The sequence below is a fragment of the Microtus pennsylvanicus genome, chromosome 10, assembly GCF_037038515.1.
Source record: "Microtus pennsylvanicus isolate mMicPen1 chromosome 10, mMicPen1.hap1, whole genome shotgun sequence".
NCBI lineage: Eukaryota > Metazoa > Chordata > Mammalia > Rodentia > Cricetidae > Microtus > Microtus pennsylvanicus.
In genome coordinates, this window is record NC_134588.1 from 109,012,364 (window position 1) to 109,036,682 (window position 24,319).

Here is a 24,319-nt window from a genome sequence, read left to right on the forward strand (position 1 = left end):
ACTGCACACACACGATGCACACACGCGCTGCACACACACACTGCACACGCACTGCACACACACGATGCACACACGCGCTGCACACACACACTGCACACACGCGCTGCACACGCACTGCACACACGCACTGCACACACGCGCTGCACACACGTGCTGCACACACGCACTGCACACACGCACTGCACACACACACGATGCACACACACACGATGCACACACGTGCTGCACACACACACTGCACATACACGATGCACACACACACTGCACACACATGATGCACACACACACTGCATATACACGATGCACACACACACTGCACACACATGATGCACACACACGATGCACACACACACTGCACACACACACTGCACACACGCGCTGCACACGCACTGCACACACACACTGCACACACTGCACACACGCACTGCACACACGCACTGCACACACGCGCTGCACACACGTGCTGCACACACGCGCTGCACACGCACTGCACACACGCACTGCACACACGCACTGCACACACGCGCTGCACACACGTGCTGCACACACGCACTGCACACACACACTGCACACACGCGCTGCACACGCACTGCACACACGCACTGCACACACGCGCTGCACACACGTGCTGCACACACGCACTGCACACACGCACTGCACACACACGATGCACACACACACTGCACACACACACTGCACACACGCGCTGCACACGCACTGCACACACGCACTGCACACACGCACTGCACACACGCGCTGCACACACGTGCTGCACACACGCACTGCACACACACACTGCACACACGCGCTGCACACGCACTGCACACACGCACTGCACACACGCGCTGCACACACGTGCTGCACACACGCACTGCACACACGCACTGCACACACGCACTGCACACACACACTGCACACACGTGCTGCACACACGCACTGCACACACGCACTGCACACACGCACTGCACACACACACGATGCACACACGTGCTGCACACACACACTGCACATACACGATGCACACACACACTGCACACACACTGCACACACACACGATGCACACACACGATGCACACACACGATGCACACACACACTGCACACACATGATGCACACACACACTGCATATACACGATGCACACACACTGCACACACATGATGCACACACACGATGCACACACACACTGCACACACACTGCACACACACGATGCACACACACTGCACACACGTGCTGCACACACACACTGCACACACACACTGCGCACACACACTGCACACACGCGCTGCACACACGCGCTGCACACACGCACTGCACACTCTGCATTCAGACTGTCAGGCAGCAGGACCAGAACACAGCACGCTGAGGTGGTGATGGCTCAGCAGGAGAAGAACCACGAGAAGGGAGAGAGGAGAGAGAGGCTATGCCATGAGGGGCCGAGGAGGCTCAACCAGGATGTCTGCCGTCTGTGTGAAGATTACACAAGGAGCCGTCAGTTTTAGGAGCTTGCTTTTCCAAAGCATCAGCTTCATACCTGATTGCAGAATCCGTGTGAGGAGGGGAGGAAAGCCACACAAATGACAGCACATTTTAAGATGGGATTAAAAAAATGGGTACATCAAAATTGGACATGATTCTGTCTATCTGAATTTCAATCTGAAACACAGATAAAGGAAAGGCTAGATATGATTGCTAGTATCTGGAGGGAACAGGCTGACATCACTTTACCACCAACTAACTTGAAAAACAGTTTTAAGACAGTGGTTCTCAACCTGTGGGTCACACAAAACCGGGGGGGGGGGGTGTTATGCAGATATCCTGCATAACAGATATTTACATTATAATTAATAACAGTATCAAAATTACGGTTATGAAGTAGCAACAAAAATCACCTCAAGGTTAGGGTCAACACAACGTAAGGAGCTATATTAAAGGACTGCAGCACACGGACCCTTTGGGATCCACTCCTTTAAAGATCTGCAGCAGTGACAGCGGACAACAGGAAAGGGCAGGCAACACTTGGAGGCAGAAAGGAACACTGAGTGTCTGCGGGCAGAAACGCCACAAGCACCGCAGAAATAACAGGAGCCCACCACAGGAAGGTGGAAGACAGTCTGCACACTCCCCGCCAGGCAGCTGCTGCCTTCCGCCACATGGCAGGAAACTAAGGTTCGTCCTCTGCCGATGGCTACTGAGATGGATGTTGAGATGAGCTGAAGCAGACACAAGGCAGGCCCTGAACATGGCAGTGCTGAGACACTGTGGCTCAGACAAGTGGCCAGGACATTGGGGCCTCCTTTCCCCTGGGGACCCCTAGAATACTGTTGTTCTTACACCAACCCCCTACACAAGAGCCAGCAGTGTTCATATTTTTAAATAAATTTATTTGTTTGTTTGTTTTACATCCTGATCAGTTTCTCTTCCCTCCTCTTCTTGCAGTTCCTCTCTCCCAACCCCTCTCTCTTCCCACCCCCCAATCCACTCCTCCTCTGTTTCTGTTTAGGAAAGGGCAGGTCTCCCTGGAGCACCAACAAAACATGGCGTATCAAGTTGCAGTAAAGACTAAGCACCTCCCATGTATTATTAAGGCTGGGCAAGGCCAACCAGTGTGAGGAGTAGGGTCCCAAAAGGCAATAAAAGAGCAGCCCTGTTCTCACCGTTAGGAGTCCCACAAGAGGACCAAGCTACACAGCTGTAACATATGCAGAGTGCCTGGGTCAGTCCCATGCAGGCTCCCTGGTTGTCGGTTCAATCTCTCTGAGTCCCTACCAGCCAAGGTGAATTGATTTTGTGAGTTTTCTTGTGCCCTTGACCCCTCTTGATCCTCCAGTCCTTTCTCCCCCTCTTCTGCAGGATTCCCCACACTCTGCCTGGTATTAGGCTGTGGGTCTGTATCTGTTTCCATCAGTTGCTGGATGAAGCCTCTCTGAAGACAGCTGGACTAGGCACCAATCTGGTCACAGGAGATGGCCAGTGCAGGCTACGCACCTGCTGTTGCTAGGAGTCTTAGCTGGGGTCATCCTTGTAGATTCCTGGAAGATTCCCTTGCACCACGTTTTTACCTGACCCCGAAATGTGTCCCCTTCCAGTAATCTCTTTCAATACTCTCCCCCTCCACACCCCCACAACTTAATCAGCTCATGTTCCCATCCCCACTCACCACCAGTCCACTCATGAAGTCTCTTCTATTTCCCCTTCCCAGGGAGATCCAGGTGTCCCCCGCATGAATCTCTGGAGTGTAATGAGATCACGACTTAACTGTTCAGTTAATAATAACTAAATCCTTTTCATCACTATGGGGATTTTCTACTTCTGTAGCTTTAAAAATGGTGTTACTCACAAACTGACTTATATTCATTAGGCACAATTACTTGTATAAAATTTTACTGAGAATGTAATAAAAAAGGTTGATAGAAAATATGAACATCGGGGCTGGAGAGATGGCTCAGAGGTTGAGAGCACTGCCTGCTCTTCCAAAGGTCCTGAGTTCAGTTCCCAGCAACCACATGGTGGCTCACAACCATCTGTAATGGGGTCTGGTGCCCTCTTCTGGCCTGCGGGCATACACACAGACAGAATAGTGTATACATAATAAATAAATAAATATTTTCAAAAAAAAGAAAATATGAACATCACCCAATATGGTAGATTTTTGGATTTTTGTTTGTTTCCATTTCATATACTTTAGAACAATTTGACAAAACTATACAAAAATGCAGTTTCCAACCATGCTGGCCCAGACACACAACTGGGCCACTGTGAGCAGCCTCCTCCACAGCAGTCCTTGATGCAACACACAAACATGCCCTGACACAGCATCTCGCCACAGGCCATTGCTTACGCTGAGGCCTGCTCTTTTGCCGTCACTGAGTTTTAGAAACTCTTTGCATGCTCTGGATAACAGTCTTTGTATGTTCTGGACTATAACAGTCTTTGTATGCTCTGGATAACAGTCTTTGTGTGCTCTGGACTGTAACAGTCTTTGTATGCTCTGGACTGTAACAGTCTTTGTGTGCTCTGGACTGTAACAGTCTGTATATTCTGGACTGTAACAGTCTTTGTGTGCTCTGGACTGTAACAGTCTTTGTATGTTCTGGATTGTAACGGTCTTTGTATGTTCTGGACTGTAACAGTCTTTGTGTGCTCTGGACTGTAACAGTCTTTGTATGTTCTGGACTATAACAGTCTTTGTATGTTCTGGATTGTAACGTTCTTTGTATGTTCTAGATAACAGTCTTTGTATGTTCTGGATTGTAACGTTCTTTGTATGTTCTAGATAACAGTCTTTGTATGTTCTGGATTGTAACAGTCTTTTTATGTTCTGGACTGTAACAGTCTTTGTGTGCTCTGGACTGTAACAGTCTTTGTATGCTCTGGACTGTAACAGTCTTTGTATGCTCTGGACTGTAACGGTCTTTGTATGTTCTGGACTGTAACAGTCTTTGTATGCTCTGGACTGTAACAGTCTTTGTATGTTCTGGATTGTAACGTTCTTTGTATGTTCTGGATTGTAACAGTCTTTTTATGTTCTGGACTGTAACAGTCTTTGTATGCTCTGGACTGTAACAGTCTTTGTATGCTCTGGACTGTAACAGTCTTTGTGTGCTCTGGACTGTAACAGTCTTTGTGTGTTCTGGACTGTAACAGTCTTTGTGTGCTCTGGACTGTAACAGTCTTTGTATGTTCTGGATTGTAACGTTCTTTGTATGTTCTAGATAACAGTCTTTGTATGTTCTGGATTGTAACAGTCTTTGTATGCTCTGGATTGTAACACTCTTTGCATGTTCTGAACTATAACAGTCTTTGTATTTCTAGATAAGTCTTTGTATGTTCTGGATTGTAACAGTCTTTGTAAGTTCTGTATAACAGTCTTGTATGCTCTGGATTGTAACAATCTTTGTATGTTCTAGATAAATGTCTTGTATGCTCTGGATTGTAACAGTCTTTGTATGTTCTAGATAACAGTCTTTGTATGTTCTAGATAAGAGTTTTTGTATGTTCTGGATTGTAACAGTCTTTGCATGTTCTGGATACAGTATTGGTGAGCCATCTTTTGAAGTATTTTCTCAGTCTATTAGGCATGTCTGACATCCCATCATAGCATCTTTCACAGTTACAAAGTCCAGCTTGTAACCATCTTGACGGCTAGACTTCCTAAGTCTGGAACTCAGAAAGGGTCGTTCTAAATTCTACCTTTCTCTTTCAATATTGCTCTGGCTATTTTGGGTCTTTTTTCCCTTCATATAAATTCTGGAATCAGATCACTTATGTCCATAAAATTACCTGTTGAGATTTTGAATCAGACTACACTGAATCCACAGTTCACGCTGAAAAGAACTGACTTGCTCTTGACAAGGGTCTTCTTACCCATGCCTGAGGCTCTCAATTTTTCAATTCTTTGATTTTTTTCATCACGATTAAATAGTCTTCCTTATATAGATAGTGTGCACACTTTCTTAAATCTATACATCAGAATTTAATTTGGGGCACTAATGAAAATTCTAGTGAATGTTTGGAGGTTAGAGGGAGGGTGGGCTCAAAAAGGATCTCATTATGTAACACAAGCTATCCTCAACTCAGAATCCTAGGTGTTGAAATCACAGGTATGCACCACCACATCTGGCTGAGGCTTGGTGATCAAACCCAGGGCCTTGTGCCTACTAGACAAGCCCTCTACCATTGAGTTATGTCCTCACCACTTGAGACTATTTTTTATTTCAGATTCTAGTTGATCACATAGGAGAAAGCAACTGATTATGTTGTATTAGGTTTGTGTCCTCCAGCCTTGATGCAACCATTAGTCCTAAGAGTTTGTCAGTTCTTTCAGATTACACGGGAACCTTCCTTCCCAATCTGCACACCACTAGTGCCCTTTTATATATTTGAAAGGTTTTATAGAGGACTGTCTCAATGAATTCTGTAAATGTTATACTGAATTCCGCTCCAGTTGGGCCTGCTGCTTGTTATTTGGGTGGTTAGTAAGTAGGGACTCAATCTCCTTAGCAGACAGATGTGCACTTCCCCGGATGGTCTATTCCTTCTCTGCGAGTTAATAGCTTTGTCTCTTAGGAAGGTAGTGGTAAAATCGTACGGTGATTAAATTCATCATATCTGAGCTTTTTGCTGCACAAGGTGGAGTGCTGAGCCTCCCTGGATTCTCACACCGAGCTATTTCTTCCTTAATTATCCTCTCTACAGGCCCAGTAATCTCACTGACAGTCGGAGAACTGGCCTTTAGTTTGGTTAATTTTCTTATTGATCTCTTGTTTTCAATTCCATTGATTCTAGCTTTTTTTGGTTTTGAATTTTTTTAGCTCACAGGAAGTTGCGATACATCTCGAAGTGTCCTGTTTACTCTTCACCTACCGTCTAAGAGGAGAACCTATACAGCATCCACACGACTGCAAGATCAGGAATTTGACAAAGGTCTTAACTGCTGATGAGGCTATGACCCTGCAGGCAAGCCGTGCAGCAATGAACTTCTCCAGAAACTCTCAGCTCTTGATCTCAGCCAAACAGCCAAGCCAGGCCTCCAGTGAACTGTATGTGCGCTGTGCACTGGGACACACAGAGCATGCTTACACCTCCCACGCTTACAGCACAAGGCGCGGCACCTACACAGAGATGAAGGGAGCCCACCCTTGGCGCCCACCAGTTCTCTCGTTTTTCTTCTGCCACCACACAAGGAAAACATCTGTAAGCGCATCTGGGAGCAGAAGGAAATCTTCAAAGCTCTCTAGTACGAAGTCCACTAAATGCTTGGCTCTGACCACAGCATATCTCCACTGACACACCCACCGTTGCCTGGATACCTCTACTGACAAGAAGCTCATAAGGTCTCAGATCTAGTCCATCTTTGGTTAAGACACCAGTCCCTGAAAGGTATTTCTATCTGGGCACTGGTGGTGCACACATTTAATCCCAGCACTCAGGAGGCAGAGCAGACTGCCTGGTTCCAAGATATCCTGGTCTACAGAGGAAGTTCCAGGACAGCCAGAGCTACGCAAAGAAACCCTGTGATGATGATGATGATGATGATGATGATGATGATGGAGGAGGAGGAAGAGGAGGAGGAGGAGGAGGGGACGGGGAGGGGGAGGGGGAGAAAGAAGAAGAGGAAGAGGAAGAAGAAGAAGGTAGAGGAGGAGGAGGAGAAGGAGTAAGAGGAGGACTAGAGAAGGAGAAGGGGAGGAGGGGGAGGAGGGAAGGAGGAAGATGAGGAGGACAAGGAGGAGGAGGAGAACAAGGACAACGAGGAGGAGGAAGAGGAAGAGGACAAGGAGGAGAAGGGGGAGGAGGATGAGGAGGACAAGGAGGAGGATGAAGAGAGGAGGAGGACGAGGAGGAGGAGGACGAGGAGGACAAGGAGGAGGATGAAGAGGAGGAGGAGGACGAGGAGGAGGAGGACGAGGAGGTTTAAATAAGCATGACAGAGCTTCAGTCCTCAGAGACCTGAAGTCTACACATGATTTGGTCATGTGAAAATGCCCTCTCTCCACATCTGGCCTTCCTTCCTCAGCCTGACCATTTCTGCAGCAGAATGGAGGCCTGTTTATCTGTGCTCTAAGAGTCCTGATGCTTCAATTCCTTGTTGCATAAAGGGTTTTATGATCCCAACTAAGAAACAGAAGATCACTAGATGATTACTTCCTTCTGTCTGAACACTAAGGCAGCAAACAGCCACTGAATGACTGTCCGTCCCTCTCAGTAGACACTCACTGTGGAAAGGTTCTAGGGAGCAGCCCCACATTACACCAGTAGGTGTCGCTCTACAATGTATTTTAAATTCTTTTCAATTCCCTCATTCAACAGCTGCACGGAGGGCATGCTGGGTGTGCTGGGCATGATTGTAGGCACAAAGACGTGGTAAGAAATGGAACAGCACGACACTGATCTTGTGACGACCACACTGTCGGCAATAATAAAAATACTTCATTTTCTTTCTAGACGGAGGTTAATGAAATTTATTTCCTAATGAAGTTCAATACAAAACTGAACTTCCTAAGTTAATAAACAACACAAGCAAACACAAAAATGAAACAGAATTAGAGAAACTGATGTCCCGACCAGCACTGTCATACCTTGTAGGTGTTTCCTAGATCTGAATTTATTCAACATCTTTCTCCCAAACCCCAAGTTTCTAAGACACGTATTTAAGGTATTCCTTAGTACAACAGAAAATCCACCTGCTCATATTTTAGCAGCAGAGATGCTGTTGTGAGCTACAACTGCCTGCAAAGCTGACTGGTCCCCAGACACAGAGCTCCTTCTCACCACTTAGAAAACGGCATCTGAGAGACACTGGCTGACAGAGACAGACAGCGATGGGCTGTGCCTCAACTACGGCAAAGGGATTCCTCCACTGCCAACGGTCCGCTTCCTTTCATCTATGGGGCTCCTAGCAATTACCAGAACTTAGTGTGACTTGAGGCTCGCCACAGTCATAAGATACAACTCTAAGAGGCATTGAGACAGCACAGGAAGATGGCATGTTGCGCCAAACCACAACACCTGAATCTACTAAATTACTGTCTGATTCAGTCTACTCTCAAACAGAATGTTCTCCATGATGCAAAGGCCACAGAAACAGCCACAGAGTATCACAGGCTCTGTAACAACACAAAAAGTCCTACTGCATAGAGCTCTTTAAGCTCAGATTCATTGGCACTGGTTTATCTGGGACAATGATGTTTACTTTATGAGTTCTGACTCGATGTTCTTTCTGGGACACTTCAAACTGTGAGCGCCTGCCCAAGCTCCTCGAGCTGCACTGTGGATTGCTCAAAGGCACCATGGACTCACAAGAACGCTTCAGAAGACAAGTAGCATTGGGTGACCCAAAACGAACAACACTAAGGTGTTTTTGGAACAATGTCGAGTGGTCAAGAGGTCAAGACTCATTTATGTTAACATTAAGTGGCATTTTCCTTAAAGTTATAATGACAGAATAATCTAGTATTTCCAAAGCATGAAAATTGGCGGGCTTAGTGTTGATAAACATTTGGCAATATTGATATGTCACCAAGCTTTGTGTCGCATGTGTGCATATGTGCGTGCCTCTGTGTGTGTGTGTGTGTGTGCCTGTGTGTGTGTGTGTGTGTGTGTGTGTGTGTGTGTGTGTGTGTGTGTATGAAGGGGCTCAATATACTGGGAAAGCAGTTTCTGGAGTCAACCAAGTTCCTCCAAGTTGGCTAGGGGATTTCTGGGCAAGTTCCTCCATGTCTTTGTATCACTTTCCTATCCAGATGCAGATAATGGGATTGTAAGAGGGATTCCATAAACCACTTTATGTAAATTCCTACTATGGGGGTGGGCACACAGTGGCGCTCACAAAGGACAGCCACCAGGAATTCTATGCTTCCTTCTGACCATTAGGATACTGTACTGATTAATGTTTAACAGCTGCAAATTCACAAATCTAACGGCACAAAGCGCACTATTCTACCACCACGCTTCGGAAATTAAAACCCCTTACTCAACAGAACGCCAGCAAATGCACACCTTCTCCTTGGCACAGTGTACTCTGCATGACCTTACGTGAATGCTGAAGCAAAGCTCCCCTGCTGCTCGGGCATTTTAAAGTGCAGATGCATTTGAGTCATTTTCCTTTTGTTTCATATCCTTAAGATCCAAAGCTTCAAAGACAGAATGTCAGCATGCAGCCGATTTATGACTGAACTCTTGAAGAGACACTGAAGAATTACCTTGTCAATCACCCCAAGGACTCTGAAGGCCTTCAGCTCCTCGGCAGGGCTCCTTAGGTTCCAAGGGGGCCTTGAACTTAGTGATCCTGGAGGCTAATGGGAGATATCAAAGATTACACATCAATCAGGGAGGTACTTGAAGGAAGACTGCCTATTGAAGCAAACGTCAGGCCAAAGAAACTAAATTTATCATAAATCAGAGAAGGGAAGATAAAAGGAGAAAGTTACTGTTTGTCTGTAATATAAAATAAAAAATAAAAATAAAGAAAATCAAAAAGAAAAAGCAAGACAAAAGCGCAAGTAAATAAGCCATAACATTGAAAACAGGTTTTCAAACAGAAATATTAATGAGCTGCTACTGTTTTTAGAGATATCATGAAAATGTCTAACAATCGAGTAAGTGGGCCAGAGTCAACGACAACCTTGCATTTGCCTCAGACAGACCAGAAGTAATTTAGAAGAAGACAACAAAGAAAAAAATTAACAGATTCACTTGGAACAGAAGAGGCATAAGGTGTTATTTTACCTAAAAACTTTAGTCCTGTAGTGCTTCTTTATAAAATGAAGTAAGTGCTTAGATCTTTAAATAGATACCATATGTTTTAAGAAGAATCAGCATATTCAAGTTCAACCAAAAAAATTCGCCAAACAATGGTGGAAAAAAATAAATGCTCCATCAATATAACCAGCAATTATTAGAACAAAGGTTGGGGTGGTTTATGAGGGAAAAAACTTTTCTTCAAATATTTGAATATCTATGATGTGGGAAACAGTCTATTAGCTACAAAAAAGATCAATGAACATGAGAAAAGGCTGTTTGAGTATACAGTTAAAAACAGTATTAACTTCCAAACTCCAGTCAGCTTTCCGCTGGCAGTAAGAAAAGACATTAGAAGAGAAAGACTCAGGACACCTCCAGTGGGCACTTACGTCCAGAAGAACCCTGTAATTATTCTCACAGTAAAACTGTGATTTCCCAAGGATGTCAGGGGACGTAGGGCTTGTCACACGGGGCAGAGGCCTTATGGACAAACTAGATAAGAACAGAGGAATAGAGAAGGGACAGCGAAATACTCAAGCATGAAGAGGGAATTACCAAGACAACCGCTCTGGACATTGAGGTCCCTGGGAAGACCGGCATGGCCAGACAGAGCTCCTAAGAAGAACTGCACCCTAGTCACCTTTTGTGGGGGGGGAGGGTGCTGCAGCAGCAGAAGAGAGGGGAGAAAACGCCTGGGGGAACTGGGTATCAGTTATAATGGGGAAACTACCAGCTGGGAAACTGTCTAAGGAAAGCGTTTTTTACTGCCTTCAGCTTGTTTCCTTATCTCTAGGTGTAGCAAGCAAAGACTGAACCTAGATCACCTGGAATGGAGATGTTGGAATATGGGAGGGGGTGTTTGGTTTGGATTGGATTTTGTAGACAGGCTGGCCTTGAGTTTGCTTTGTAGCCATGATTATTTCTAACTCTGGAGCCTCATGCCTCTACCTCTCACACGCTGGGATTACAGGTGAGTACTACATTTGGCTAAGGCTGTGTGTGTGTACACATTGGTGTACATGTGTGTGCACTTGCATGTGGAGGTCAGAGGTCAACACTGGAATCCATCTTACTGTTGGAGGCAGGGGTCTCTCACTAATCGAGTGCCTAGACTGGCTGATCAGCACACTCCATGGATCTGCTGTCCTGTGCCCACCTCCCCTGTGCTAAGATTATGAGCATACAGTGCCATGCTCAACTTTTTACATGGGTGCTGGGATCCAGCGTCCTCACGTTCTATCAACTGAGCCCTCCTCAGCCTCAACTTTTATGTTTTAGAGATACTTTAACTTGAGAAAGTATTTCCACTGTGCTAGATAACAATAATCTTTTTAGATGATATGATCTAAATTTCTTAAATGTCTCAACAAACATTATTTGATATCCCATTTCATTAGGAACTAAAGTAGATGTCAGAAAATAAATGCATGCTGCCTTCTGAAAATCTAAGGAGAATGTTTGCGCATACAAATGTGTATCATGATGGTAGTGTTAAACGTGGAACTATTAGTCTCTTCTTTGTGGTTTACAGCGGATCACCTCATCTCTATCCTCCCATCCCCACAGACTGAGGTGCTCACAGGGAAAGTTGCTCTAATAATAGCTATTTTACTCCTGCATAAGGGCAAACGTGCAATAGTGAATTGTTTCCATCAGAGAGAGACAGTGGGATCCTAGAGAGACCTCAGCTCCCTGCCCTGCTGCTAACAATCCTCCTACCATACAGCACATAGACAAAAACACTCTCTCTCTCTCTCTCTCTCTCTCTCACACACACACACACACACATACACACACACACACCATGTTGCATTACCAAGAAAAAGTAATTTTGCTTGTAATTGTAGCAAAAGAGATACCAAAGGAAAGTGATGTGTCATCCATTGCATAGCCCAACATGGCAGCCTGTCTTCTGTTCATGTCTCAGTCACTGCTCACTGGTCTCTCAGTTTTCAAAGAACACAGTTTACTTCACCTCTTACAACAGCAAAGGAAGAACTCCAGAAACCTCTACTACACCACTCCATGCTGTGGTTTGAACTGTGGATGCTACCTAATGCCCTTAGGCTGATGGCTCAGTCCCAGTTCAGCAGTGTTCAGAAGTGAGGGGAGGCAGCTGAGTCCTGAGGGCTCTGACGTCACAAATAAATCCACCTATGGATTCGTAGCTTTAAAAGGGTGCTGGTTGGTACAGGTGATGGTGGCCCACACCTTTAATACCAGCACTTGAGAGGCAGAGGCAGGTGAATCTCCGTGAGTTCAAGGCCAGCCAGGTCTACAGAGGGAGTTCCAGAACAGCCAGAACTGTTACACAGAGAAACTCTGTCTAGAAAAAACAAACAAACTAGGGTGCTGTGTTAAAGAGATCTAGGGAGTGGACCTAAGTGGAGAAAGGGAGGTACATCACTGGAGACCTGCCTCCCACACCTATGTCTACCAGAGGCCCTCAATCAGGACAGGACTTTGCCATAGGCCAGCAACAACAGAGCCAAGTGACCATAAACTAAAACCTCCAAAATGAGCCAAAATAAACCCTTCCATCTCATTCCAGCAATTAAAACTAAGACTGTACAAATCAGTAAGAGACATAAGTAGTCTGCTCCAGTGAGAGAAGCATTCGAAGTGGAGGACAGGGAAACAAAAGTCCAGACTTAGTGTCAGCGTCCACAGCCCTGGAATGGCAAGAGGAAACATGTGACTCTCCTTTTCTAAGCTGAGAGAGCAGGTGTTCTGTGTGCAAAAGGAGCCATAAGACAGAGCTGGGTGCTGATGGGAACAGCAAAGGCAATAGGCATAAAACTTCTCTCTATTCTTTAAATCACTTTGCAAGATTATGATCAGAGACAGAACACAAGAATTATGAAATAATAATAAGTCACATGGCAAAATATAGACAGGAATTATGGGTTAATTTAGGTTTTAAGAGCTAGTTAGTAAAAAGCCTGAGCTAATAGGCCAAACAAATAAAAAGCCCCTGTGTATTTCTTTGGGACTGAACAGCTGTTGGACCAGGCAAGACAGAAACTTCCATATACAACCCTGTCCCAAAATGAATGAAATAATAAACTCTATTAACAACAGTGGTAATAGCAGCACACTGTGTCAAAGGAGCAGGGAACGATTACCTAGGCAACAAAGCTGATGCCTGTCATGTAAAAAGTAAATGTTTCTCTTATATGTAAGGGGTACTATAGCAGATGATGTCGTGATGGAATAGTTAGGGCCATCTATACCCGGACTAAACACAGATAAGAAGGTTTGATGACCCAACAGAGATGGCAAGATCGCACAGCTCACTGGCCAAGGAACCAGGTGTCTGGGACACAGAGCTCCTGTGGAGCTCACAGCCAGTGCCCCTTATTTGTGGTCAGCACACAGCTAAAATCTGCTTGCTATTTCTGTTCTATAAGGCTAACTGAAGACTGCATGGCTTCTCCTAGAATTTTGTGTTTTGTTAGGTTGCTGGTTGACCTGCCCACAGTCTTGAACTCAGTGTTCTCAGTTTGTAGTCTCCACCTACCTGTAGGCACAGGATTCCTCAGACTACAGTGTTTCTGCACATCATCTGAGAGTTATCAGACTACAGTGTTTCTGCACATCGTCTGAGAGTTATCAGACTACAGTGTTTCTACACATCGTCTGAGAGTTATCAGACTACAGTGTTTCTACACATCGTCTGAGAGTTATCAGACTACAGTGTTTCTATACATCGTCTGAGGGCCATCAGACTACAGTGTTTCTACACATCGTCTGAGAGTTATCAGACTACAGTGTTTCTGCACATCATCTGAGAGTTATCAGACTACAGTGTTTCTACACATCGTCTGAGGGCCATCAGACTACAGTGTTTCTACACATCGTCTGAGGGCCATCAGACTACAGTGTTTCTACACATCGTCTGAGAGTTATCAGACTACAGTGTTTCTGCACATCATCTGAGAGTTATCAGACTACAGTGTTTCTGCACATCGTCTGAGAGTTATCAGACTACAGTGTTTCTATACATCGTCTGAGAGTTATCAGACTACAGTGTTTCTACACATCGTCTGAGAGTTATCAGACTACAGTGTTTCTGCACATCATCTGAGAGTTATCAGACTACAGTGTTTCTACACATCGTCTGAGGGCATTCAGACTACAGTGTTTCTACACATCGACTGAGGGCCATCAGACTACAGTGTTTCTACACATCGTCTGAGAGTTATCAGACTACAGTGTTTCTGCACATCGTCTGAGAGTTATCAGACTACAGTGTTTCTACACATCGTCTGAGAGTTATCAGACTACAGTGTTTCTGCACATCGTCTGAGAGTTATCAGACTACAGTGTTTCTGCACATCGTCTGAGAGTTATCAGACTACAGTGTTTCTGCACATCGTCTGAGAGTTATCAGACTACAGTGTTTCTACACATCGTCTGAGAGTTATCAGACTACAGTGTTTCTGCACATCGTCTGAGGGCCATCAGACTACAGTGTTTCTGCACATCGTCTGAGGGCCATCAGACTACAGTGTTTCTACACATCGTCTGAGAGTTATCAGACTACAGTGTTTCTGCACATCGTCTGAGAGTTATCAGACTACAGTGTTTCTGCACATCGTCTGAGAGTTATCAGACTACAGTGTTTCTGCACATCGTCTGAGAGTTATCAGACTACAGTGTTTCTACACATCGTCTGAGAGTTATCAGACTACAGTGTTTCTGCACATCGTCTGAGAGTTATCAGACTACAGTGTTTCTACACATCGTCTGAGAGTTATCAGACTACAGTGTTTCTGCATATCATCTGAGAGTTATCAGACTACAGTGTTTCTATACATCGTCTGAGAGTTATCAGACTACAGTGTTTCTGCACATCGTCTGAGAGTTATCAGACTACAGTGTTTCTACACATCGTCTGAGGGACATCAGACTACAGTGTTTCTACACATCGTCTGAGAGTTATCAGACTACAGTGTTTCTACACATCGTCTGAGGGCCATCAGACTACAGTGTTTCTACACATCGTCTGAGGGCCATCAGACTACAGTGTTTCTACACATCGTCTGAGAGTTATCAGACTACAGTGTTTCTGCACATCGTCTGAGGGCCATCAGACTACAGTGTTTCTACACATCGTCTGAGAGTTGACTACAGTGTTTCTGCACATCGTCTGAGAGTTATCAGACTACAGTGTTTCTATACATAATCTGAGAGTTATCAGACTACAGTGTTTCTACACATCGTCTGAGAGTTATCAGACTACAGTGTTTCTGCACATCGTCTGAGAGTTATCAGACTACAGTGTTTCTGCACATCGTCTGAGAGTTATCAGACTACAGTGTTTCTGCCATCGTCTGAGGGCCATCAGACTACAGTGTTTCTATACATCGTCTGAGAGTTATGAGACTACAGTGTTTCTATACATCGTCTGAGAGTTATCAGACTACAGTGTTTCTGCACATCGTCTGAGAGTTATCAGACTACAGTGTTTCTGCACATCATCTGAGAGTTATCAGACTACAGTGTTTCTGCACATCATCTGAGAGTTATCAGACTACAGTGTTTCTGCACATCATCTGAGAGTTATCAGACTACAGTGTTTCTGCACATCGTCTGAGAGTTATCAGACTACACTGTTTCTGCACATCGTCTGAGAGTTATCAGACTACAGTGTTTCTGCACATCGTCTGAGAGTTATCAGACTACAGTGTTTCTATACATCGTCTGAGAGTTATCAGACTACAGTGTTTCTGCACATCATCTGAGAGTTATCAGACTACAGTGTTTCTATACATCGTCTGAGAGTTATCAGACTACAGTGTTTCTACACATCGTCTGAGGGCCATCAGACTACAGTGTTTCTATACATCGTCTGAGAGTTATCAGACTACAGTGTTTCTATACATCGTCTGAGAGTTATCAGACTACAGTGTTTCTGCACATCGTCTGAGGGCCATCAGACTACAGTGTTTCTACACATCGTCTGAGAGTTATCAGACTACAGTGTTTCTATACATCGTCTGAGAGTTATCAGACTACAGTGTTTCTACACATCGTCTGATAGTTATCAGACTACAGTGTTTCTATACATCGTCTGAGAGTTATCAGACTACAGTGTTTCTGCACATCGTCTGAGAGTTATCAGACTACAGTGTTTCTACACATCGTCTGAGAGTTATCAGACTACAGTGTTTCTGCACATCGTCTGAGGGCCATCAGACTACAGTGTTTCTACACATCGTCTGAGAGTTATCAGACTACAGTGTTTCTGTACATCGTCTGAGGGTTATCAGACTACAGTGTTTCTATACATCGTCTGAGGGCCATCAGACTACAGTGTTTCTACACATCGTCTGAGAGTTATCAGACTACAGTGTTTCTGCACATCGTCTGAGAGTTATCAGACTACAGTGTTTCTATACATCGTCTGAGAGTTATCAGACTACAGTGTTTCTGCACATCGTCTGAGGGCCATCAGACTACAGTGTTTCTATACATCGTCTGAGGGCCATCAGACTACAGTGTTTCTACACATCGTCTGAGAGTTATCAGACTACAGTGTTTCTACACATCGTCTGAGGGCCATCAGACTACAGTGTTTCTACACATCGTCTGAGAGTTATCAGACTACAGTGTTTCTACACATCGTCTGAGAGTTATCAGACTACAGTGTTTCTGCACATCGTCTGAGAGTTATCAGACTACAGTGTTTCTGCACATCGTCTGAGAGTTATCAGACTACAGTGTTTCTGCACATCGTCTGAGAGTTATCAGACTACAGTGTTTCTATACATCATCTGAGAGTTATCAGACTACAGTGTTTCTGCACATCATCTGAGAGTTATCAGACTACAGTGTTTCTATACATCGTCTGAGAGTTATCAGACTACAGTGTTTCTATACATCGTCTGAGAGTTATCAGACTACAGTGTTTCTGCACATCATCTGAGAGTTATCAGACTACAGTGTTTCTATACATCGTCTGAGAGTTATCAGACTACAGTGTTTCTACACATCGTCTGAGGGCCATCAGACTACAGTGTTTCTATACATCGTCTGAGAGTTATCAGACTACAGTGTTTCTATACATCGTCTGAGAGTTATCAGACTACAGTGTTTCTACACATCGTCTGAGGGCCATCAGACTACAGTGTTTCTACACATCGTCTCAGAGTTATCAGACTACAGTGTTTCTGCACATCGTCTGAGAGTTATCAGACTACAGTGTTTCTGCACATCATCTGAGAGTTATCAGACTATAGTGTTTCTGCACATCGTCTGAGAGTTATCAGACTACAGTGTTTCTGCACATCGTCTGAGAGTTATCAGACTACAGTGTTTCTGCACATCGTCTGAGAGTTATCAGACTACAGTGTTTCTGCACATCGTCTGAGAGTTATCAGACTACAGTGTTTCTATACATCGTCTGAGAGTTATCAGACTACAGTGTTTCTGCACATCATCTGAGAGTTATCAGACTACAGTGTTTCTATACATCGTCTGTGAGTTATCAGACTACAGTGTTTCTGCACATCGTCTGAGAGTTATCAGACTACAGTGTTTCTATACATCGTCTGAGAGTTATCAGACTACAGTGTTTCTACACATCGTCTGAGGGCCATCAGACTCAATGTTTTTATACATCGTCTGAGAGTTATCAGACTACAGTGTTTCTACACATCGTCTGAGGGCCATCAGACTACAGTGTTTCTATACATCGTCTGAGAGTTATCAGACTACAGTGTTTCTATACATCGTCTGAGAGTTATCAGACTACAGTGTTTCTATACATCGTCTGAGAGTTATCAGACTACAGTGTTTCTGCACATCGTCTGAGGGCCATCAGACTACAGTGTTTCTACACATCGTCTGAGAGTTATCAGACTACAGTGTTTCTGCACATCGTCTGAGAGTTATCAGACTACAGTGTTTCTGCACATCGTCTGAGAGTTATCAGACTACAGTGTTTCTGCACATCGTCTGAGGGCTACCAAAGTGAAAAATCAGATACAGGAGGGCACCTAAGACTCTGGACCTCCTACAAAGCCCCCTGGAGGGACTGCTGATGCTGGCTTACCAGCCCTACTCAGAATGGAGCTAGCTGCAACTCAAAATATCCTGGTGGTAGACAATGGTATTGGGGAAAATAAGTAACAAACAAAAGGAAAGAAAAGGTATCAAGAATCCAGACTCTGGCTAGGTACTTAAGATCCCTGCAGGAGCGAAGACAGGAGGCCAGCTAGGGTTATGCAGCAAGACCCTGTCTCAAAAAAATACCAGATAAATAAATAAATATCCAATAAATATATATCCAAACCCAGAACATCAATACCCAGCACACGGAGTCCCTGAGCACAAGCCCTCTCCCTTCAGTGGCTAGCACACCTGACCTTTAACCACTTTTTGCTCAGTCCCACGCCTGCACCCTCTCACTGAGTTTAACATCTTCCCTTGACACCCGGCACATCAGCCAACAGACCAGCAAAGACACAGCTGTGCTCAGAACACTATCCATGGCGACATTCACTCGCTCCTAGTAACTGCAAGATAAAATGGTATTTACATGCTTTAGGTCCTCTGTTTAGATGACTTACTGAACATTCACTAAACTTAATTGATTTTAAATTTTCTTTAGGCAAAAATGTTATCTTAAATCTTTCACAATTTGGAAAAATAAAAATAAAAGCAATCTGTCTCTGCAGTCAAGATTCTACCAGAAGCCCATCTCTCCAGTTTTCTTGGAGCCTTTTAGGTATAATGAACGAGACAAGGCTGGGAAAGTGTTCTATTGGTCTCCTTTCCTACATTTGTTTGCAAAGAATATGATTACAATATGATATGATTTCCACATTTTCCACCTAAGAGGGAGGGGACAGCCACTGCCCCAGAGGGAAAGGTGGAGACCAACAATGTTAAAGCCTTTTATCTACTGAGACAGCTACAAAGAGATGTTTGCACAAGGATTCACCAGAAGTCACATCTGCTCTGCACAGCACCTAAGGAAAAGGGCCGAGTTGCTCACACCAATCCTCATCATGCTGACTGAAATTCAGGCCCAAAGACAGTCAAAGGAGAGAAACAACGGGTTCAGCAAGCTAATCTCAAGAAAATCTCAAGCCTACTCCTGAGCAGTGTGCAGACAGGATTCACAAAAAACACACAAGCGGGAAATGAAAAGCAAATGTTTAGCATGAAGAAAGATAGCATGTCTGCGCTCCCCTCCAGTTGCCCTCATGCAGAAACAAACAGTAACTCCCCATCAGATCAGAGCCAGCAGTCAAACCTTTCACCCCTCGGGACAATTCCCACCACTGTCAGTTCTGGACACTCTCAGAGCTTTGCCTCCTGAGCTGCACAGCTGGCTTCAGTCCAGCTGTAAGGTTTGCACGAAGAGCAGCTGTGTCATGCTCTGTGACGCTCCCACGTGTGTCTGCAGGGATGCTACACATTAAGTCTTAAAAGACGCTGAATGAATGAGCAGCCTGGTGTAGTCAGCTCTCCTCCTTAGACCTCAGCTTATTTCCACTACAAGTTATGCTAAAAGTGAGATTCTGACTCATCCACAGAGTGGTTGATTCTCCAAATCAAGAGCTACACAGGAGGCCTTGTGTTTATTTGTTATGACTCCACATGTGTTATATGCATGTACAGAATGTTATAAACCATTAGAGTCAGTATGGGCTAATAAAGTAATAATTTTGGTAATAAATCTTACAAAAGGACTCCATGGATAGTTGGTAGGATACTGATCAGGGATGCACAGGAAGGACAGAAGCCATAGGACGGATGCTTTCATCAGTGTCCCCAAAACAAAATGAAGAAGGAAGACATTTGCTCTGCGGGGAACAAAAGCTCTGCACCCACAATCAGGAACAGCCACAGCAACTGCCCAGCAAAGGAGCATGAGCAACCCCCATTTCCAGATTCAGAAGCAGACACAGGGAAGTGTCTATGCCAACCATGTGCAGGACCAGCGAGATGGCTCAGCGGGTGAAGGACATGCTACCAACTTTACAACCTGGATTTAATCCCTAGGACCAACACAGGGAAAACCTAGTCCCACTATATGGGTTCACACGCACACATACACACACACACGCACACATACACACACACACGCACACATACACACACACACGCACACATACACACACACATACTAAAAACCACAATTTTTAAAGAATTTTGTTGTCTCTTTCATGACTGCAAGTCACAGAACATACCAAGACTACCTGCTTTTTGGATCAATTAAGGAAATAAACACTCATTTACAGAAAATCTTAGTAAAAAATTAAAACAAAAAAAGTTACTTCTGGAAACTGGTCAAAGGCAGACAGACCTGACATAAAGGCAATAAGCAACAATGTTTCTAGAGCCTTACACCATGCAGACAGGGCTGAGGTGGCCCTAAACAGACTACAACATCCCTACATCATTGGGCCTCGGCAGCTCCAGGCAGCCTCCAGCAAATCCTTGCACGACTCTCCCCGGAACAGTTTCACCATCACTGATAAGCTGCACAGGCGTGCAGAGAACTGTGGCTTCAGAGGCTCCAGAGCAGGGCGGTGGACAGTAGACCACGGCGTCTCGTGATGGTGAGATCAGGACGATAGAAGTGTGATGGTTTCATCCGCACTGTCAGTCTTACTTGGAATCACCTAGGAGACGCACCTCTGGGCATCTCTGTGACTGAGGACGGAAGGTCTGCCCTGCGTGTGAGTGGCACCACACCATGGGCTCAGGTCCAGAACGGAAGAAGAAGAAGAAAATAAGCAAGCCTGCAGAGGCCACACTCACCCCTCTGCTTCCTGCTCCACCTAGATGTGAGCAGGCTCTGAGCTCCATGCCTCCCACCATGACCACATAGAGAACAAGCTGCTCACACCATGAGCCAGAATCAGTCTTCCTTAAATTCTTATCCTTATCCACCCAGGCAGAGACAGGTACTGGGGCAGGGGGGCAGGGGGAGGCCTTCTTACTCTACCTTGTGGCTTCCTTTCTGACAAGTTAAGAAAATTACAGAAAAAAATCTAAAGACCAAAATGCTCGATATTCTAGTTAAAAATAAAGCTGAAAGGAAAGAAAAAGAAAGAAAGAAAGGAAGAAAGAAAGAAAGAAAGAAAGAAAGAAAGAAAGAAAGAAAGGAGGGAGGAAGGAAGGAGAGGGGGGAGGGAGGGAGGGAGGGAGGGAGGGAGGGAGGGAGGGAGGGAGGGAGGGAGGGACGGAGGGACGGAGGGACGGAGGGAGGGAGACTAAGGAACATAAAGAGAAGAGAAGCCTGGCATACCTGCAGTCCAGCATCCAGCTGAGGTGTGGCGCGGAGGCTGGAGATGCTCTCTGCACGCATGAGGTACTCTGCTGTCCTTCTCTTCACAGCCTCCCGGCGCGTGGGGCTCGACTCTCCTGAATGGACAAAGCACAGGTCTGGCCTTGGAAGAGGGAAACAGGCATTTTTTTTTTTTTCCCCATCTAGCAATTTACTTCTTTTTACCCAAACCACTGCTTCTTCACATCTGTAACTGTTGGGAGTCAAACTTGGAAATGGTTTCAACCTTACGCCTCAAGGGTTTCATTTGCCCTGAGCTGACAGGCTACTATCTGAATGTGCACTGAAACTCGGTACGTTAGGGAGAGCCAGGTATACATGGAACTGTGTAGAAAGTTCTGAGGGTGAGAGGAGCCCCAGTTCAGGCAGCACTGAATTTCCAACTCAAAACTAGGAGCGAACATAATGCCTGGTCAGTGAGCAGTGACGTGGGACTGACAGACCGCAGAACAAACAAACATCCAGCCTCATCCAAGAATAAAACCACTCCGGGTAATTCGGAACTAAACTACACGGAGTTGTGCAGGCTGCATGGCTGTTTCATTAGCAATGAGCTGCTGCTCTTCTTCCACAGGAGAGCGGGACATGGGCTGCTTCTTCTCCAGAGCGGGCTGACGTGTGACATTCAGAGACGGACAAGTGAAACCTAACGCTTGTATGTGCGTGTTTCAGGCTGACTGTTTGGGACTAGATAACCATGACTGGGGACGTCCCTGGGGAAGGCTGAGTCTCCCTCTCTCAGCAGTCATCGTGGCGGTCCCCTCACCCACGCTGGAATGACAGCCATGCAGTCACTGTGCAGATCTTGTTTAGGTGACCACATCATTGAGATTTCATAGGTGCAGCTAACTTCCCTGTACGATATAGAAGACATTTTCTCACAGTAGAATTCCTGGTCCTCTGGCTAAATCATTGTGCCCCCTTTTCCACAATGTTCCTTCAGTGCCAGATACACGCACACGCGGGTGCGCACACACACATCATATACACCAAAAAAAACGCACATAATAACCCACGTGCTTTAGACATGGTGCCGCCCACAATGGTGCTGCTCTCTAGTCCTGCGCACCAGGCCGCAGCTGGGTTCACTGCTTTGGACTGTGATGCCCACCACCCATTCGTCCCTTACATTCTAGGTAACCTTCAGCAAGCGCTCACTTAAACCTCTGTTTAGCATTTTGCTTCGCCCGGGGCTCCACCCCATTTGTTAAACTGCAAACTTGGCCTCTATGTGAAGTTCGAAGCGTGTCTCGCACACTTGCTCAAGAGTCACGCTGAGTTACGGAATACACGGCTATGGACACATACAGTTCCGATCATACTTTGTTAATGAATCACTGGCTTTTTGTTGCTGTTGTTTTTTAACTTTTGGCTTTTCTGTCACTTTCGAGACAGTCTCCATAGTAACAGAGAAACAAGGACTGAAAGCCGTGCTGAAATGGACCCCTGCTGCTGATGGTGGGCCACTTCCATGGAAACTGAAGCACGGGAGAGAAACGGGAGGCTTCAGAATGTACCCTTCTAGGGCCACGGTGACTGACACACGGCAGCCACAGATGAAGACTGGCTCTTGCAGAGAGCGGCCGCCCAGCGCCTATGGACCAGAACACAAAGATAAAGCTGCGGATCTCCTGCACAGCTCTCAGTCATCACGCTGCTCACAAATGTGACTTTAGACAGATTTTAATTGAGTAAAAAATAATGGCTCTGATGGAGCAAAAATTTTCACTGGGCTTTGGCATACAAAGAAAGACTCCCACTACTCAAGACTGATGGCTAATCCTAGCTGGAAAACGGACTGGGTTGACTTTTTAAATACTCAGGAAATTGATAAGCAGATTCCTGGATGTCTGTGAAGATATTCCCAGAGATGACTAACATGTGGGGCGGGGAGCTAAGGCAGGGAAGAGCACCCAGAACAGGCTTGGGGTGAGGGAGCTTGTTTGTACAGCCCCAGCCTTCCTAAGCAGGGGTGTTCCCACTTCCCCTGCCCATGAACACCAGCCTCTTGACCCCCCAGCCTCAGTGTGAACTCCCAGCAACTTGCCAGGGAGCTTTCAGGCAAAGTCACTGGTCCCTCTTGTCCCAAGTCACCCAGCTCACTGGGCTGAGTCTCCAGCCTGAAGACAATCATTGTGTCTACTCAGACTCTACCGCCATAAGCCATCAACAAAGCCTTATCACAATCTCATCAGCAGCCACTGGCTTTCGAGGGCTTCCAGGGGTCATATAAATACAATCACTGTCCTGCCAAAAACCTCTAGTGTTGCATAAAAGTCAAATACAAAAGGAAAACTTAAAGCTTGCATTTCTCTGGACACCAACTCTGATGTTTTACATACGACATGCTCTCTGTATGCTACATTATGGGAATAATAAGTTATGTTAAAAAGCCATGACCACTGGGCCTGTCACTGAACCACACTCCACTTATAAGAAAGGTATTTCTTCTCTTTTATGAGGAAAAACAAAAGCTCAGGATGAGAAACCTTGTTCTCAGTTACAGAGGTAATGTGAGATTCTGCACCTAAGCCAATCCTGTTCCAATCGGGGGTTAGGTATTCTCCAAATGCCTAATGTTGACGCTTGGCCTCGGCTGCTGGGCGCAGCCACTGCGACAGCTCACTCCTGAGGCTCTAACCTCACCAGTGCGCAGAGCACCGGAGGGATTCTCCATGTGACTGCACTGTGAGGGCGGAGGTGACAAACTCAGAAACAGCGTCTCATTGGAGGAAGCAGGTCACTGGGCTGGTGTTCTTGAGAGCTCT

At 45.5% G+C, this 24,319-nt stretch overlaps 1 protein-coding gene across 7 annotated transcripts in view; it reads right to left on the reverse strand.

Annotated features, from left to right (window-relative positions):
• Nucleotides 1–24,319, reverse strand: part of Rps6kc1 (ribosomal protein S6 kinase C1) — a 155,879-nt gene that overhangs the window by 55,998 nt on the left and 75,562 nt on the right. For 5 of the 7 annotated variants that reach the window (XM_075989456.1, XM_075989458.1, XM_075989457.1 and 2 more), the window contains exons 7-8: nt 21,513–21,628; nt 9,703–9,795 (exon numbers count right to left, since the gene is read on the reverse strand). In XM_075989456.1, coding sequence (XP_075845571.1) covers nt 9,703–9,795; nt 21,513–21,628 — 209 coding nt within the window. The remainder of the gene's footprint in view (nt 1–9,702; nt 9,796–21,512; nt 21,629–24,319) is intronic. The other 2 variants (XM_075989459.1, XM_075989462.1) reach the window with 2 other exon arrangements.